This window comes from Amblyomma americanum, chromosome 9, assembly GCF_052857255.1.
Source record: "Amblyomma americanum isolate KBUSLIRL-KWMA chromosome 9, ASM5285725v1, whole genome shotgun sequence".
NCBI lineage: Eukaryota > Metazoa > Arthropoda > Arachnida > Ixodida > Ixodidae > Amblyomma > Amblyomma americanum.
In genome coordinates, this window is record NC_135505.1 from 18665181 (window position 1) to 18685189 (window position 20009).

Genomic DNA, 20009 nt, shown 5'->3' on the forward strand with positions numbered 1-20009 from the left:
GGCACGGCAGGTTCGTGGGGAAGAGCTGGTTCTGCCTGACGGTTCCATGAGCAGCAGGGCGGCTGTCATCTCTGACGCTTTTACGCGTCACTTTTCGCAACTGTTTGTCCGGGGCCGGAAGGCGGGGCTCAGCCCCTTTCACTGACGCCGTTCGCAGTTTTTGCGGCCAGTTGCCTCTGGTGCCGAGTGATCTAGGCACACAGCTTAGCGCCCCAGTTAGCTCACAGGAGCTCTTCGCGGCAGTTCAAGGCATGAACGCTACCTCAGCTCCAGGTCGTGACGGCATTCCCACCAGCTTCTATGCCAGGTGACCGAAGCGTGGCCTAGTGGCGTGGCGTATTGACAGAAGCGTGGACTAATGGCAGAGCATCCGCCTCGCATTCGGGTGGTGCTGGGTTCGATCCTTAGTACCGCCAGGGACCCACCGATTTTCTAATTAGTATAAGGTTTCCACCGGCATGGTGCGCGGCTATTCTGGGGTGAAATGCTTCGGAAAAGGGTCTTGACCGCAGTTACCTTGACCGGTCAGAGATAAGTTCCGCCGTCAAGCAACCCTAAATCCACCTCGTGCGGTAGACGCCCATTTATGGCCCTTTTTCTATTTTCGCTGTCTCTCTTCCAAGCCCATAAGGACGGGATTTGCAGGAACAGGCTCCTTTGCCTAGCCATGCCATCCCAGCAAGCCGAGCACCAGGCCGGGTCATAGCTTGTACCCATTTTGAGGAAACCGGTGGGTACTCGGCAGGCAGCAGGAGTCGAACCCATCACGTCCAGAAGCCGAGGCGGATGCTCTACTCTGGAACACCTCTGGCCTGAAGGAACACCTTTTCCAGATGGCGAATGCCCATGCAAGGGATGGTTAGAGGCCGAAGCCTTTTAGACAGAGACGTGTAGAGCTCATCCTAAAGCCTGGCGGGTGCCCATCTGACCCGCAGGCGTGACGCCCGATCACTCTGCTTAATGCAGATTACAAGATCGTGGCGTCACTGCTGGCTAAAAGGTTGAGCAATGTTTTAGCTGTGCTCTTAAGCCCAGCGCAGACCTGCAGCGTGCCCGGACGCTCGGCGTTCTCGTCTCTTGCACTAACGCGTGACTTGTTCACGTTCACTTGAGAACGGGAATACCGGGTTGTTTCGTCTCACTCAGTCAGGCGAAAGCCTTCGATCGAGTTGAGCACCGCTACGTTTTTCGTGTTCTCCGGGCTTTCGGCATTCCACCGGAGTTCGTGGAGCGCTTACAACGGCTGTATCCCGACCTTACAGCTCGTTTATTTTTTAACGGGGTGTTAAGCGACCCATTTAGTGTAGAGCGTGGTATTAGACAGGGCTGTCCCTGTCGCCAATGTTATTTGTATTATGCTTAGACCGGCTCCTTCGCCGCATAGCAGAGTGTCCATCGATGCGCGGATTCCCTTTGCTGGGCCAAGGCCAGGTGAAGGGGCCCGCGTAGGCTGATGACGTGTCCCTGTTCGTCCGGAACGAGGACAGATAAGTAGCATTTTTACGGCTTTTTGCGAGTTACAGTGAGCTGTACGGCGCCCTCCTTAACAGGGGCAAAATCAAAGCTCTGCGCTTCGGCGCTTTTGCGTCAGACCTGCTAGGCGATGTGGAGTGGGTCTCGGCAGCGAAAATGCTATGCGAAGTGTTCCTCTCCTCATGGGGTGTAGTCCGCGAGTCATGGGCTCAGTTGAGAGTAATCGCAGAGCAACGCCTGGCAGCGGCAGCGCGCTTTCGCTTATCTCTGTCTGAGCGTCCATTTATTATTAGATATTCAGTGTACGCGCCGCTCTTTTACATCGCCTGCGTTGCTTCTCCGCCGCGCACTTTCATGCCTCGCTTGGCCACAATGTGTGGAGCTTTTATCGGGGCGGGAAAGACGGAGACCGTCACACGTGCGCTTCTCCGCCTTGCCACGCGCATGGGCGGGTTCAGCCTGCGAACCTCCGCACAATCTGCAGCGTTCTCGCTGTCCGACGCGTCCGCGACCTTGGCAACGCCGCCGACTACCCGGGGCGAGGGCTTCTCGCCTACCTTCTCGGGACGTCGCGGCACCTCCTTTTTGGTCATTTAGTAAGTCCTACAGCCGAACAGCAGCCGAGGTTTTTTCGGTATGTTTGTCGGACGGCCGAGACTCTCACCGCCACCCTGCACAGGTCGACGTTTCGCAGACGCAAGCCTCCCATGTTTGCAAACTCCTTGCAATACAGGAGGCTACCCCAAAGCAGCTAGAGCGGAGCAGGCGGGTGCGGTGGCGAGACTTGACGGCTCTCTCTCTTCCACCAGACGTCCGTGACTTCGGCTGGCTGCGAGGCTGGAGAGTCTTGCCCACGAGAGTCCGCATCGCAGCGTGGGGCATCGCTCCGTCTTCGCGATGTCCGCAGTGCAACGGAACGGAGTACGCGTTATTTGAGTGCGTTGTGACGCGCACTTTTTGGTGACTGATGTCGCTTATGTTTTTTCTGTCGCTTGACTCGCGCACCAGTCCGGGCGACACCTTTGTGTGGCTTTTGTTATGTGCTTGTGCTTTTATTTTGTGACACCAGAGAGGCGTCGCTTCCTTACAGGGCCGACACCAACAAGCCATGTTTCCGATGCTGCAGCGTGTCCGAGCGCGCCTGTTTAAGCAGGCGTGCTTAGACAGGGTGACTCTGCAGGAAGAAGAGTTCCTGCGAGGGTGGAGCACGCCCTTCATCGTCGCAAGCAGGGCTGTGTGATGGTGCGGCTGCTTCCATATTGAGTGGTGCGCGCAATTGATGTGCGCGATGTTTGTGTGCGGTGTTATTGTGCGGCTCCCTACAGCGTGCTTCCCCCGCGCTTATGAACCTCCTTGAACTCTTTTTTTTTGTGGGGGGGGGGGGGGGACAGTTTTGCTTCTTGTGTGCGCGTATGTGTGTCGGGCGACATTAGTCGCAGTACTGTATCTTTTGTACGAGCGAGGAATGGCGGTCCCTTATCAGATCTGTGCCCAATAAACTTCCCTTAAAACCCGTCATAGGATATTTTTGGGGGTGAGGTGGAAAGGGATGGGAGGGCACAACAAATTTTATCTGCTATCCTGGATTCAAGAAACCGAAACTATGCCTCCATTTCGCCCCTGACATCATAGTTTCACCTCTAACCATCAAATTGGATCGTTGCGTCATCACTGGCACGCGGCAGGTTGTTGTTTCTACAGCGCTATTGTAGATGCGCTACAAGTCTCAATGCGAGATGTGGTTTTTTCTAGTTGCTGGCACAGATCGTGCTGTGATCTCAGGGTAGCAGCAAACCCCAAGAAATCCCGAAACGTGATGAGTAGTTGCTGCCACAGATGGCGCTGTGATCTCAGGGTGGTAGCAGATCCCACGAAATCTCAAAACGTGATGAGTAAGAGCTAACGCTCTTAAAATTTATGGGATAAAGTTGTTTTTTCTCCCTTGGCCCTTGCAGATAGCCGGTGAAGGAGAAACACTTGAAGTGCTTTCTTTGGGGTGGGGGGGGGGGGGGGGGGGCGAATAATCATTTGATTTTCGGTTGGTCGTGAATTTTGGGCATTGGGAATTAGCTCAAATTTTACCTGTTCAAGTAAATGCATTGACCCAGACTGAGATCGAGATCAACCGTTTTTCTCGACACAAATTGTGTGTAACTCATTCTGTTACCTGGAAAGTATCCTAAAGGGCGAGCCTTTTGTCAAAATGTATCGTAACAACTGCGGCACAAAGAAAAACCTTGGACCAGGTGAGGAAGGAGAGAAAGCTCAATTCGCTGATCAGAGGGCGGACTTTCACAAGGAATAGAACTTCTTAAGCGAAAGGATATCGCTTCAATTCCCTTGTTTTGCCTCCACTACCCAAAGTCCGTCTCTTTTCCTCTTCCCACGTCTTCCTTCCTTTTCGCGTGGAGGGGTATATGTAGTCCTCCCCAAGGATGGCCGTGACTGTCCTGACGAAGACAAGTCTCTTGGTCGACAGAGTAAGGCTTTGCCCTCCATGCTGTATTCGAGTTTATCTTTCAGGTAGCATCATTCTCGCTTCCCACAACAGCAATGACCTGCAAGAATCATCACGGCAGCGAAGTCCCAGAGTCCGTACTCGCCTTAAATACCGATCACACCTTGAACACAGCAGCCATGATGTCAAAGAGAAAAGTGGCAGAATTTAAAGAAAGTCTTAAGCTTCTTGTTCGAAACGTTGGGAGCTAACAGACTCTAGAAAAGATCACAGCGTCAAGTAACAGAGACAAAGTGCAGGCACTGCAGTGGCCAGAACAATTTTCGTTGTTACAAATGCAATTTCCTACTCTGCCAAACAAAGAACCGCTCTTTCGATGGAATTCACTACGATTAGATACCTTGCAGTTTATCTTCCACCGAACTACGGCTAGTTGTGCAAAATGGGCCAAGTGCACATCGCTGCGAATTTTCGATGTACATAGTTCTTAAATTTCAGGGCTGCGAAAAAACTGGCACCTTATTTGCTCTTTTCAGTTTGGGCGCACTAGTTGTCATAACTTAGAAATTATATTTTTCCTTTCACTGCTTCATAATATGATCTTTAAAAGGTTAACACAGGTCCGCTTTCATAAACGTTCGACAATTTTTAGCGCTGACTTGTTACTCGAGCAACGGTTGGTAGTACAGTCTTTGCCAAATTAAATCCAAGATTCTAGCTTGGCCCTTAACTCGTCCACCCGGTAATCTTAATCTTACATAGAAGTTTGTTTGCAATCTGCAGCAGAGGAACTGTGAAAAGAAGTGTTACTTTGCATCTGTATACACTGAGAAAACCAGGCATTTTATGTGCAGCGCATTTTGCACCAATAACGTCCACAAGTCCCAACAAAAAATGTTATTGTTCTGGAAAAATAACATGTTCGAAACCCTGGCGCCTGTATGCCTTGCTATCCAAGGAAAATGCAGCTGGCGTGGTTCGAATATAGCATGCCCTGGGGGAACAAGCAAGGGGCACAAACCGCCTTGGAAACAAGCGCTGCCGCTCAGGCCCGATGGGCTTAACATAAACTTGATAGAGTGCCAAAGGTCTTTTTCTTGCTTAAACAGAAGCGATCGTTGTCGATTATCACGGCCGGAAACATCGTTCTTTTTGTATTTTTTGTTACTCTGCTCAAGCAACCTAGAATAGGCAAATGCTATTGCGCTAAAGTTTCCAGACTTAGAACGTCTTTCTTTGGCATGCATGACAATTACAAGAAACCAAATGCAGTTAATGATTGGCGTTAACATTTTTGCCTCGGTGCAACCCTACCCCTGTAGCACTTCTTGCTGTTCCGACTCTTTTTTGTAGCTATAGCTACATTACGGTAGCATTTCGAGCCTTCAGTGTGGTGGCGTCGCAACCCTGTGGCAGGGCTGCCATCCTGTGGCTGCGCCGCCACCGTGGCTGTGCCGCCACGCTGTCACGTGGTTGACCACGTGGTTCGCGTGGCGCCGTGGCTGGTCACGTGATGCGGAGCAGCTGCTGAGCAAGTTCCACTCGGCCAGCTGTAGCTATCGCGTCACTCCATGTTTAACCGGAGCTAAACCACCACCAATTTTTTCCTCTTCTACAGCGCTGCGCCACAAGCGGCGTTCTCTGATCTTCTGCTATTTTATTTGCATGCATTCTTCATTTGTGTTGCATGAAATGCTGCAGCCTGTTGCCGTCGCTCATCGTGGATATTGCTGCGACCGGGTCATTTTGTGATAACGTGTCATATCACTCGTGTGCAAAATTAAAACTAAGCTGCACTAGAATGGTGCATATATAATGCATGGTAAACAAATATCAGTAGGGTGAGGATTGCCCAAGCAACAGTACCGTCTTTGAAATAAATATTTCAAAATGCAATGTAGAACAATGTCTATAGAGGAAATATGCATAGGCATAACTTGCGCTTTAATGCCATGTGCGCAGTTCCTATGAAGATCAGCGATATTGGAGGGAATCTTAAGTGTTGACTCTAATAGAATTCCTGCGAAATCAATACATTTTTAGGGGTAACTTTGTTAGATTGAAGAATTGAAGTGGCAGCATACAGCAAACATGTTTATGGCATTTGCTATAAATTGCGGATTTTATCTGCTGTGTCTTTTTGTTCAGCTCTTTTCTTTCAAATAGAGGTAGATGAACCAAATCTCTCCATATACAAAGTTTTTTTTCTTAATGAATGATAAACAATCGGAAGATAAGAGTTGATGTCTACAGTGTAGCATGTTGTTGACAGGCCAAAGCTGAAGAGAGAGCACAATTTAGTGGACCACGTCACGCGCTTAACCGCTTGTCAGTGTCGCACCGCTGAGAGCAGGGGGACGTTACATGTGCCATTTTCGCCCGAACACGGCGTTGGGACCGATACGCTTTCACACGGGCTGTGGTTAGGGAAGCGACAAGCGCGCAATGAACTGAATGAGAGGACTCGATGATAGCTTTACAACGAGAAAAAGCAGCGCGACAGACCAGGACGATGGAAACAGGCAACAAAAGCTTGCGCTGTATTTTCTATCGTCCTCCTCTTTTGCGACGGATTTTCCTCGCTCTAAACGCGTAAATCTTTCATCAACACGGGAGGTGCCAAGATCCACCGGTTTCATTAAGTAGCCTAACACACGGTGCGCATTCCATATACACTGCACAAATTTCGCGTCTCTACAAAGAGCGCACGAGCGTTGTGAGCTGCGAGCCGTTTCCGGAAATTTTTCACAACAGCCGTCAGCCACGTCGCCATGCTTTCTGTTCGCTCATAGCACAGTTTGTAGCAAGGGCGCTGTATTGAGTAAGCACAGCGTGCGAGGTTTGCGCGTCTGAACGGCGGTTGTTCCTACCTTTGAGCTGCTTGAGTAGCGGGTCACTCACGGACATGTTGGCACATGGAACATGGCTTCCCCTCCGCGGCTGCCGACTCGGTCTTGGCTCGGCGCCTGCGTCGGGAGAGGGGGAGAGCTGCATCGCCTGCGTCTGCCTGAGCCCGACCGCCCCCGAATTCAGTGCAGCCGAGCTGGCGTATCCTCGCGCGCCCAGGGCGGCAGCTGAATTCATCACACGGCGCAACCACAATGGTTGATCGCTGACATTCTCCTCGTTTCTCGTGCAGTTGCTGAGCTTTCGACGGTCTCGCGAAATCTGTACCCTTCGTTGCGATGCGACTTCTCAGGAGAGCTCTTTGGCTCTGGGCTGCTAGGGGCGCTCAGCGCTGCACGCAATTAGCCTAGCGCGGTCTGCCGTTGTCGCAGCTGCGGCCGATGAAGGAACAGCTGTGCGGCCGGCGCTCGCCGCAAGCCGCTCCTCGTCGCTTTGTTGGATCTTGCGCTCGCACACCTCAATCACGGGTGAATGCTCATATGCGGTGCGGTCGCCCGTTGACCCCGAGATGGGCCCGGAAGTCACGTGCTTGCCGCACTTGGCCAGAGTGCGGGAGCATGATGGCTTCATTTAGGAGTACTGCAAGACTCCAAAGCAATTCGTTTAAGGAAGATTAACAACGCAGTGATAAAGAAGAAATAGGAGTTAACATATGCATGCTCTATATATTACAATCCGTCACAGAGTTCGCCGAGGCGCCTAATGTCCTCCATCCCTGTCAACATGGCTTCAGGGCTGGTTTGTTTACCGTCACCCAACTTGTTGAGACTCTACACGATTTCGCCAAAGCAGTTAATGGCCAAACACAAATATATGTAATTTATTAAGACTTTTCAAAGGCATTTGACCGTGTATCTCATACTAAACTAGTTCTAAAGCTTAAACATGGGCTAGGAGATGGACCAGTTTTTCGCTGATCAGCTGTTACCTATCCGACAACCGCCAGTTTCTTCAGTTCGGCTCCCAAACTTCTGATATTCTGCCAGTCCTGTCTTGTGTACCCGAGGGTTCCATTTTAGCTCCTATCCTCTTCCTTTTGTTCATGAACGACATAGCTAGTCAGATAAAATCCAAGATTAGGTTCTTTGCAGACGACTGCGTCCTGTATAGGGAAGTTCAAAACAAACAAGACCAAATTAGCCTTAATAAAAACTTCGCCTTTATAGCCCAATGGTGGGAAACCTGGCAAATGGTCATAAACTTTGATAAAACAGTTTCACTGTCAGTAACAAGAACAAATCAGAATTAGTCTTCCGTATGGCTATGATAATACCATCCTTAAAACTATCACTCAATATAAGTATCTGGGAGTCGTCATAACATCAGGTCTTGGATGGTCGGCTCATGTAGAGCACGTGGCAAGCAAGGCGATGCGAAAGCTAATGTCTTTAAAGCGCGCCTTGAAAGATTCCACAAAGCAAGTCAAGCTCTTGGTATATGTGACGATTATACGCCCTATCTTATAATATGCGAACGTGGCGTGGTTTCCGTGTGCTCAAAATCAAATAGCTGCTCTGGAGGCTGTCCAGCGGAAAGCCGCGCGTTTTATCTGTAATGGATACAGGCTCACCGACTCGCCTACACAGATGCGGTCCCGGATTAACCTTCATACAATAACCAGCCGTTAGATGCTTCACCGGCTCAAATGTATGTAGCTCATCCTACATAATAAGGTTAAAGTGGATTCTAACAAATACATTTTCTATTCCACAGCCAGAGAAACCCGTCATAAGCATCACCTAACACTCCAAGAATATTTTTGCACAAATAACACATTCAGTTCTTCGTTCTTCTCGCGAGCTCTTCGTGAGTGGAATTATTTAGCCAAGAAGGTGGTCGACAGCCTGCTGTTGACAAATTTGTCGAAATTGCTGGTCAAACTGTGCGGTCCGCATGGAGATAAAGTGATGCTATAATTATTGTGCCTGTGATTGTTTTGTTTGCCATGTATGATGAAATATGCGATGTGATATTGTGTGTGATGTTATTGCTTTTATATTTCACGTGCTCATCTCTTCTGCTTTCTATTGCTGTGTCATCATACGTAACCGACACCAGCTGATTCTGCGTTACCTTTTTGCGCCACTCCATACTGTTCACATAAGTGAAATATCCTTTTGTTTTACATTTCTCGTTGTCCTTTTAGTACACTTATGCGAATGTCTGTACCAAATATCTGCTGTTTTCTACCCACTCCTATTAAAATCCCGGAAAAAGGGATTCAGAGTATTATGAAAAAAAGAAAAAGAAATAATAAACAAGCACTGCCAACCATCCCTTTTATTCGAGGTCGAAAAACAGGGAAACGGAAGCAGTTAGATCCCATAATATACTTATCTGGGGTAAATTCGAATTAAGTTTTTCTGACACCATATACAGGTCATGAAATAATTGACGCAATCGGATCTTTGCACAATCAGATATCTCCAGGAATAGCCATGGCACTGCAGTTCGACCCATAAACGCTATTGCTGACATGATTGCCAAGCCGCTGGCGGACTTATGCAGTAGTACACTAAACACGGGACGGTGTCCTAGTGAGACGAAATTAGGTCGAGCAAGCGCTACTCATGAAGAAGGCGACTTGAGATGCCTAAACAACACCTGCCGAATTTCCGTGCTCACAAACTTCTCTAAGTCAGCAGGATGTGTCATTATTACTCGTGGCTATCAGCACCTTCATGAGCATAGAACAATTGTTCCCCAGCAATATGGCCTTGAGAAGATTGCACCCCCGAGTCAGCACTGCGTGTGACAAAAGGTAGCAATTGAAAGTATAGAGAGAAGGTTTTTAATGGCAGGCATGTTATTAGGTGTACGCAAAGCTTTTGATTCCGTTAGACGTACCATATACGAACGCAGCTGGATTACTATGAGATAAGCGGAATAGATTTGAGGCGGTTCAAAATCATCTGACACACCGCCAACACTGCTCCAGGGTCAATGATTTTATTTTAAGTGTATTTATGTGCCCACTCAACTGAAGTGAATTTATGTATTAAGCATCAAAGTACGTTATACAAAAGACTAAAAACAAGAATGTCGATAAAAACTTCCGCCTCATTTTTGAAGACTCTTGTCTTTTCAGAAAACTTGCATGATATTTCTAGGCATAATTTTTGAAGGCAATTTTCGCGCAAAGGTTTTCCGTTCTGAAGGTATCATTGATAGATTCAGAAACGATCTACAAGTGGCAGCTAAAAAACAACTGCCGTTCTTCCTCTTGTGTTCACATCTAAATTACTACCTTCGTGTGTGTATAATTATCAATAATCAACTTCACGCCTTACAGAAAAGTGGCATTTGTCAGTGAAAACTAGAACATGCACTGTGACCACATGCCAATTTTTTTATGATGCAGAATATTAACAATCGATCAAACATATAAGTTTTCCGCAGAGTATGTACATTTTCTATACCATAGTTGCAAACAAGGCTTCGAGAATAATTACTTAAAAATTAATACAGGTCACAACTTAGGCCCCCCGCTTTATGAACCCAGGCGACCTCGTACAAACTACTGATTTCAGAAAATGTATTACCGAAAAACTGACACGTTAATTGCTTATCCGGATAAACTTTCACTAATAAAGACAGTTACTAATATTATATCATTTTTAAAATAAATCATATGTTGTTGGTTTCATAGCTCTTGCTGTTCTTGTGCGTTTATTTGTCATTTCCTCGTAGCTTTCGTGCAATTGCGTGCCTGTTTCCTATATGATAAATAACATTGTGACTATTGCCCGTAACTCATGGGCTGTCTCTTTTCAGTCATCATTCCATTCTTGTTTTGTGTGAGCTGATATCTACCTGGTGTTTCAAGGAAGGTGATCAATCGTGTTTAAAAAAAGGGTTTTTGAAGTAAACAGAAGCTGTTTCCTTCGTAGTAATGCCACCGTTGGCGGACATCAAAAAACAAGCGAAATATCTTAACTAGCTGAGTGGTTAACTTAATTATATTACTTAAGTTTTTTACTATTACCAGTAGGCACCTGATTAGAATTAGAGATATGAAGCCGACCGTTAGTAATAGCCACACCAGTTTTTAGAACTTCGAAAACGCCTTTACTCTCGCCGCTGTGGCACGGCAAATTCTCTCTACATCGGGCTAAAATACATGCGGTTTAGAAAAGTATGCAGGAAAACCAACCCCTTCAGTGGTCGTAACTAGTCTAAATGGAAAACATTTGTCGTGCCACTGCGGCGAGAGTACTCGCGTTTTCCAAATTTTAGAAAGTGATATGGCTATCACTAACGGCCGGCTTAATATCTCTAACTGCCATCAGGTGCCTATTGGTAATTGTTAAAAAGTTAAGTATTAGAATTTAGCTAATCACTTAGCTAGTTAAGCTGATTCGCTTCTTTTTGATGTCCGCCAACGCTCATATTACTATGCCGCAAATTGCTTATCGTTACATTATTATTTAAAATTAATGAACACCTTCCCTGAAACACCTGGTATATTGTTTTTTCTAATTTATTTGTCAAATATCTTGCGTGTTATTTTCCTAGATCACGTTTGCGAAAACGTATCGCAATTTTATGACTATAGTCCGCTGACTATACAGGTTTAGAAGCTGAAATACTGCGTCATACGGATTATCTATGTGCGAGGACTCATCATCATCACCATCATCATCAGCCTTACTACACCCACTGCAGGGTAAAGACCTCTCTCATGTACCTCCAATTAACCCTGTCCTTTGCCAGCTGCGCCCACCCTTTGCCTGCAAACTTCATCGAATCCGCCCACCTAACCTTCTGCCGCCCCTTGCTACGCTTTACATGGTTTTCTTTTTTCAGATCACTGTAATAGCAGGAGAAGGCTACCGGTGGCTCTGGAAGAAAAAAGAAAAACGTGTCTCTAGTGAGCGCCCATACGACACGTTACCATGCTAAAGAACAGTGAAATCAGGTCCGATATGCAGTGAACCTTGATATGCAAGTAAATGATGTGGCGGTAGCGAAGAGTGGCTGCTTTCCAGTGCAGGTTGTCGTGAACGGCTTCAGGAAAGCGGCATTAAAAACTGCTGTAACAGAGATATCGGATTCTGATTGCTATCAAGATATTGACAAGCCTTTCGTCGAATTTGACATGATTAACTTGTTTTATTCTGACAGCCCCGGAGAAAGTGATTTCGACGGATTCCACGACCGCATGATATTAGTGCGGCCTTATAAACGCGCAGATTTACTTCTGGGCAATAAAATGCTTGCTTACCCATAGTATACTGTTTGCGGACAATCTAAAAAACTTATTTTCATCCGAAATTCGTCCATGTGGACTATCCGCCGGGAGCGGCCTACCTAAGCAAGAAAAATCTATCTAATCGGACTATCTAAGCCCCACGTATCATCACCGCTACTGCGTTTGAATTGTTAAAATTTTTGCACAAGACCTAACCTTTTTTTTTTGGAGGGGGGGGGGGGGGCTTTAGAAAACGACCCTGGGATGCCATGCCCTGATTTACTCGAAGCCACCGCGGTGGCTCAATGATTATGGTGCTCGGCTGCTGGCCAGAAAGCGCGTTCGATCCGAGCCGCAGAAGTCGCATTTCGATGGAGGTGAAATGCTAGAGGTCTGTGTACTGTGAGAAGGTATAGTGCACCCTAAAGAACCCCAGGCGATCGAAATTATCCGGAGCCCTCCACTACGGTGTCTCTCATAGGCTAAGTTGCTCTAATATGTCAAACTGCATAAAGCCAACCAAAACCATAGAATTTCTTTAGTCTGTGCGATGCGGCGCTCCTTTAAGGCGAGGCCACAGGCCGCTTATCCTTGGTTTCTTCCTTTCCTTTCCGCCGGACTATTATATGAAGGACACTGCCGGGCATTGGAACCAACATTTCAACAGGGTAACCTTGTGATTTCAGGAACTAACCTTGAAGTTTCGTGCTTTAAAGGGACACTGAGGAGAAATTGAAGTTGGCTTGTATCGATAGAATAGTAGCTCCTTATCACAAAAACGCTACTCTTACTGAAAACAAAGCTCTTGTAATGTAGAAAATAGCAAGAACCAAAACACAGATGTCGCCGCCACAGGCCAATCTCGCAAGTACAAGCGTGATGGCTTCCTAGGACAAGAGCCGCCACCTTGGAGGAATTTTCCTTACTTCATGGAAGCCACGAATCTCTGAGGCTGGCAAAGGAAGGTTGCGCACCGCACCGCTAGCCGTCAGAAATCACGGATTCTGCGTTTACGTCACGTATCACGTCACTCCGTTCTGTGTCGTCATAAGAGTTCTCGAGTTTGAATCAGAGCGGCGGGAAAAACTTTCTCAACTTCGAATCCAAATTTCTTTGAAATAAATACATCTTTCGCGCCCAGACAAGCGGCAACAAAGCCATGAAATGCCGAAGTATCAGATTTTGCTAACAAAAAAAAATGATAGAGTTCTCCTCAGTGCCCCTTTAAGTAACGTCAGTGCAGATAAGTTTCTCTGCAGCATTCTGTCACCATGGCTAGGAAAGATATCGCATAAGACAGGGACAAGCCGAGAACCAATGAGAACGCCAGTTTTCGGAAGCAATAATGCACCCCGCCAGCCAAAAAATGTGCCACCAAAAAGAAATCAATTCTAAGAGGGGTTCAAGCGGTATATTAGAATAATTTCTTAATCGTGCTTCGTCATTAAAATCAGATATGCAAGTTTCACACATTTCATGTGCGCATCATGCTGGATTGAATAGAACAGATGTTCGACATCCACGCTAAACCCCATGCAGTGACAATAGTTAGCCTCAGCAATGAAATCTACTAGTTTATCACAGTTCGGGAGAAGAAATGGGTCGTCAGTGCACAAGGGCGACGACCATATTAACGAAACGCGCTTCACTTTTTGTGGACAACAAAACAGACTGAAGACACAACATAGAGCACTTTCTGTTTTGTTGTCCGTGAAAAGTTTTGCGCGTTGCATCAAGCGACAGTTTTTTTTTAGATTCCGTCTGCTCAGGCACTACCCAACGTCGCTCACAAGCTCTCTAATCTAGAAGGCAAAATCAGTGATTCAGGAAATCGGAAGAATGTTGAACATCCTTTCTAATCAGAAGTGTTAATTGTTGGGCTAGTTGGTACTCTAGTTGAGACACATTCATAGAATAACAGGGCAACGGCTCCAGGCCAATGAAGACATAGAGAAGGAAGGGCAAAAAGGACGAACACAGCGCTGTGGTAAAGAAGTTCAATGGTCAGTGATCATGGTCAAAAAAGGATGATGTTCCGGAAGCACTATGGCTCCCTTGTTCACAATGAGGTAACAGACGGACGTATATGGACATTTGTAACTAAGCGTTTTTAGTGACTTGGCATAGATAGGATGCAAGGTGCCACCGTTCCTGTTTTGTCTGCATTTTGAGTGGCGTTGTCTGGATTACGAATGACTCGAGGTTTTCTCAGCGTGATATATTCTTTTTCTGTTTTCAGTATCTGCTCTTCGTCCTAGTTAATCTTGTGGCCACTTTTCTTCTTATGTTCGGCGATTGTGTTCGGTGTTACTTTTTGTTTCGCATGTAGTTCCGGTGCCCTCTGAGGTTTATTCTGAATTATTTTGTTTCGTCTATGTACACTCATGAATAACCGGCGCAGTCAATTTTGTAAACGATGCCAAGGAACTGGCCACGAGGGAGCTGATCTATCTTGGTTGTTGGGACATGCCCGAAAAAGTTGGCATAGATCGGCTGCGTCGAAAGGCGTCCGATCTTACTACGAGTCATCTTCTTCGACAGGCTGCTCGCATGCTTGAACGGCGAGATCAACAGGCCCGCTGTAAACAGCGAGCAGACATGGAAAGATACAATCATGTTGGTGTCTTCTAGAGATAGAGCTTTACCTTCATGATGAAATCAAACGAGTTCTTGACGTTCGTGGCTCTCTTGCCAATCAATGGAATCAGAAGTCCGTAAATGTACTGCGACGGCCAATACAAAGGAGACCTCCGGAAGTTTAATGTTGGGTGATCCTTTGGCACATCGTTGGTGATCCTTTGGCACACCGTATATGGTGGATAGCAGCCGTTTGTGAATAGCAGCTGGTTATAGAGCCGTTTCATGGAAGCTACGCTGGAAGGGCGTCAAAAATTTTCACGAGCTTTTTTGAAGAGACGTGTGCACCTTGGGCATAATCTGTTTTGGGAGCCGGCAGTACGTGTTCTTGTCCTGTAGAATGGCCTCCATTTTTATCTGTTATGCAGATCGGTCAAGGATTACCGCAACATTTCACTTACCCACAGGTACGATGGCTATATCATTCTTGGTATGTAGGCTCCGGAATGCCTTGCGTTCATCTCGAGCCAGAGAGATGACGCATTCCTCGTCCCCTCCTAGTCAACACGTACATCAATGCACCCTGCTTTTTTCTGGTGGCAGTATCGAGCAGCTCATACTTAAGAGCAATCATGTGCGTTCAAAATTTTCATTCTGCTCCAAAGCAAACCGGAAAAGGGTTAACCCAACAAAAAACAAAGCTGTTATTTTCCGTGCAAAAAATAAAATAGTTCCACCACATTTCTTATTGCTATATGAAGATCAAAACGTCGAAATAGTGAACGTACATAAAATCCTTAGTGTTTACTTCTCTCATCTACAGTGGGACAGTCAAACAGACTGCCGGCGAAAGAAGGTTTCGGCTGTTACTAAAATATTGTCGCGTTGCCAAATGATCCTTCCTAAAAATGCTAAACTCCAAACATATAATGCCTTGTTTCTTTCATATATAAATTATTGCATGTTAGTCTGGGGTACCACAACTAAAACAAACATAATAAACTTCTACTTCTTGAGAAAAATGCAATCTGTCATGTAGCGAACATACAGCCAATGCACACAGCTATGCACACTATTAGTACATATAACATGATACGTGTTGACCCTATATATAAATTTTGATTACTACAGGTTATGTACAGGAACTGCCATGGGAGGCCATGGCAGTTCCTGGATGCAGAGCTGTTCAAGCAGTTGCCACACGCGCCTGAGAAAAAAAAAGAAAACGATTACACGCTGAAAGCAAGCATTTGTTTCGTGTTTGCATGATAGTAATAACAGTGAAAAACACGCTAGAGGACATTGAATAAAGCAAGAGCAAGGATTCTGTCAGTTTTATATCGCTTTTATATTGCTACACCTAAGCGCTCCGAGATCACATGGAAACAATTGCTTCTTGCGAAAACGTGACTTTGGTTTATTGCGCATTGCCAAAACAGGTGAATAACGGAAGAGGTTCATATAGGAACAACAACCGTTTATTATTTGAGTAAAATCGAAATGAAAGCTAATATGCTGGCGGTATGTTCAGTTTTGCTCCACGTCTTTTCCACGTCTTCTCTGCCTTGCTATATGGGCGTTGTTGCCAGATATGACCTGCTTATCAGCGTAGCCTTGTTTCGCTGTTCACTGTACTCAATTTTAGTTCACACTTGTGATGGAAATGCAATTCGTTTTGCAAGCGCTAACTCAAACAGCCTATTTTTTTTAAATGTGCAGTCATAGGTGACACACCCGGTATACCTGGTATACGTTGCGTATTCGATGATTTCCTCCGCCTACGTATATACCCAGCAGCATATCTCTCTTCGCCCGGAAATCATTCTTTAGACGAGCGCAGGATGGTAAGCTTCCGCGTAGTACCTTTTCTCTAAAGGCTGCTGTACGATCGTTTTTTTTTTCGCATGCGCACGCGTCCTTACGACCATGCGCACGGGCGTATGAGGGCGTGTTGCGAATGATGTGCTGTACGATCAAGTTTGCTATATGCGACCGAGCGGACAACTCCGGCTTTCTGATTGGCGCGCTGGTCAGTGCTGCCCGTGCAGCTACACAGGCATGTGCCGTAGAAAAACACGAAGATATCTCGCCGTACGAATACACACACAATGATATTGGGGCTCACCCGTGACATATTTAGCTCTGAGGTTGTTTCCAGCAGTAAAACCGCGATCGGATGTGACAGCCCTGGATCTCGGCGCGGCCGATTCTGACGCCCGCAAACGAAGTCGCAACAAACTTTCCAACACCGCAGGCGAGGTTCTGAAACAGCGTCGCGGGAAAAGATTAATGTTAGCGCTATTTCTAATTCAGAAAGTGAAAAAAGGCATCAGACCGCGATCGTGACACAACTCGTTCGAACGCTAGTCGGTAGGCTCCACTCAAGACCACCCATATATGCAGCCGTTCTAACTACAATCTAAGATTTTTGTTTCGTAGTATTTGAAGAATGCCCCCATTGAAAGTTAAGCTATACCCTATCATGCAATAACAATTTCAGAACGACGACGCGACTCATATCGCGAATTATCGGAGCAAAGGATACGGGACTAAAACAAGGTATAGGTTAGCAGTAAATATTCGATGGTTTCTAATTATAACAGGGAAACTCACATAGTTGAGATAAGGCACTGATTAAATCTTCAGTTATTCAAACTAGTACAGTGCAGTCTTTTTACATGTATTATAATTACCTTTATTTTGTAGCTTTTTCACTAATCTATGCACAGTTTAATTGTCATCAATGAACGTTGGTTGTCGCTGTCAAGTAAACAGGCCTCCTTGCTGTCTGCCCAACTAACTGTTTTTGCAAAAAACACTTATCTATTCCTCGATATAACAAGTGTGTCTGAATTGTACATGTATTAAAAATTCCATATTTTAGCACACTGCTGTTGATTACGAACCCAAATGCACGACAAAATTCTGACGTTCACAGTGATTTGGAATATGTAAAATCAGTTGTGACTGCAGCAGTTGTGCATTTCACAGAAAGGTGACCGTGCAACGGTACTGATTTCTCTCTCTAGTGTTATTCGGTCAGATAGAAAAGCCAAAATAGAAATAGCACAGTGTGATGACAAAGGGGCCAAGCGCATCTATCACTGAATTGAAATGCATGGCTTTGTTTTCTGCACAGTGACAGCGGGCGACCAGTTTTATTTTAGCGGTCATTCCTTAGCTGATATTGCAATGAGAATTGCGCAAGCTGGAATGCAGCAGTGCAAACAAGCGTAAAGTGTGGCGTTGGAAGCCAGCCAATGGTGACACACGCACAAACAAGCTCGCATGTTATCTGTACAACTACAAAAAATTCTAAACGTGCCCATGAGAATGAAAACAAAGTGGTGGGTTAGTACTTAGTTAAAGGCCATACATGCCTTTTACCTTCAGTGTAAACATAACATGATGTGTGACTGGCTCACGTCTGGACGGTTCCCCGTTGAAACAGGATGCACTGACCATGCATAGTGGTTTTTGAGGTGTTTTCAGGTATAGCTTTTTCAGTGTTGCGTGTTGGCAACCTGTTGAACTCTTTTCTTTGCAAATAACATTGTGTGCCCCCCTAGAGGTGGGTATATAAGCCACCTACCTCAAATAAACGCTCTCTTTGGTTTTGTTTGCCGTTACCGGAGGTTGGGCTCACTGCTCGGTGTATTCTCTTATTTTCGCGCCCTTTTCCTTCGGGCCGCGATTCAACATAAATGGCGACGAGGTAAAACTGTGTACGGCACACGCCTGCCAGCATCGCCCAAAGCATGGTCATCTTCAAGGATGCCAGCTCGAACTGCATCGTTCGCTCCAGCATTCTCCATCGCTCGCGGCATTGCGCCGGCAAGTTAGGCCTCGCAGCGCTGCCAGTGTCGCCCTGGTTTGTTGAGACCTGGGCTTCTCTCTACGCCAGTAAATCATGGCTGCCTTGTTCAATTACAACCCGCCGCCGCCTCCGTTTCTTGCTATGCCGGGTCCTACATCAGTGCCATGGGAACAGTGGAAGCTTGCGTTCTTCAACTACTTAGAGGCAATCGGTGGGGAGGACCTCACTCATCGACGTAGAAAGGCTATCCTACTGAATACACTAGGCTTGGAGGGGCAGCGAATATATTACAATTTGACGCCACTTACCGCGTTAGAGCTCGTCAACGTGAACGTCAAGACCGAGTCCGACACCGATGTTTCCGACGAGGCACTTGCACTGCTTGACAAGCATTTCGCTACAAGCGTCAATTAGCTGATTGAGCGACACCGCTTCCGGCAGCGTCGTCAACTGCTGGTTTAGCCCTTCGAAGCGTATGCCGCTGCACTACGTGAGCTCGCCGCATGCTGTGACTTCGGTGACCAAATCGAGAAGGCCGTAGGAGATCAGCTACTTGAAGGGGCAACATATCGCAGCAAATACGTGAGCGTCTGCTTTTCGAGGGAACAAGCCTTACGCTGAGCCGAGCGGTGGACCTTGGCAAACACATCGAACAGACACGCCATGAACTAAGGGAGCTGTCAGCTGATTCGGTCATGCAGAGAATAGTTGACAAGCCGGCAAGTGGGAGCGCTAGTGACTTTTCGGCGTGCTACCGTGTCGGGTCTACCAATAATCGTGCCAGTGCAAGAAAATGCCGAGCAAAGAAGGCTACATGTCGCAACTGCGACAAAGTCGGGCACTTTGCATCTGTATGCCGACCAAGAGGCAAGTCCGAGTCTCCGGTCAACCAGGAAAGCAACACCATGTCGGAAGCGATGAATGCAATCTCCGTTCTCAACCTCAGTCCTGAAGGCATGCGCGGGAAAGGTATTTACATCGACGTTAATGCGAATAATGTTACACTGAGCCTCCTCATCGACACTGGGCAATCTGTCTCCCTGGTGAGTGAAGCAAGTTTTAAAGAACACTTCTCCGGCTTTGCACTCACGGGTGCAAAAGTGAGGTAGGTGGAGTACTCGAAGCAACGGATTGCTGTGAAGGGTTGCTTTCTGGCGAATGCAGCCTACAAGCAAGTTTATACTCCCGTTCTTTTTCACGTCGTGGAGTGTAGTACATCGCTTCTGGGACTTGATGCCATACAGAATCTACAACTTTGTATTGAAAATGATTCTCTGTCTTGTCTACAGAGTCACAGTCTTCTTCGCTGCTGCCAACCCGCTTGCGTGGTAAGTTTTAACACCTGTTCTCCGGGGAACTTGGCCTGGCCAAAAGTTTCGTGCACCAAGTAAAAGTTCGTCCTTCGGTGAAGCCTGTAGCTGCCAAGCTACGAAGATTGCCGCTTGCCCTGCGTGAACATGTGTCTGCTGAGTTGCACCGACCGGAACTGTCAGGCATCATAGAACGAGTGGATGCATCTGAATGGGTGTCTGCTATAGTCGTTGGGCAGAAGCCTAATGGGACTATACGCCTTTGTGTTGACCTAC

At 46.6% G+C, this 20009-nt stretch overlaps 1 protein-coding gene across 3 annotated transcripts in view; it reads right to left on the bottom strand.

Annotated features, from left to right (window-relative positions):
- LOC144103818 (uncharacterized) overlaps positions 1-7119 on the bottom strand; it is a 205264-nt gene extending 198145 nt beyond the window's left edge. For 2 of the 3 annotated variants that reach the window (XM_077636519.1, XM_077636518.1), the window contains exon 1: positions 6802-7119. In XM_077636519.1, coding sequence (XP_077492645.1) covers positions 6802-7015 — 214 coding nt within the window. In that variant the 5' untranslated portion in view covers positions 7016-7119. The remainder of the gene's footprint in view (positions 1-6801) is intronic. The other variant, XM_077636517.1, reaches the window with a different exon arrangement.
- Between the last annotated feature and the right edge of the window lie 12890 nt (positions 7120-20009).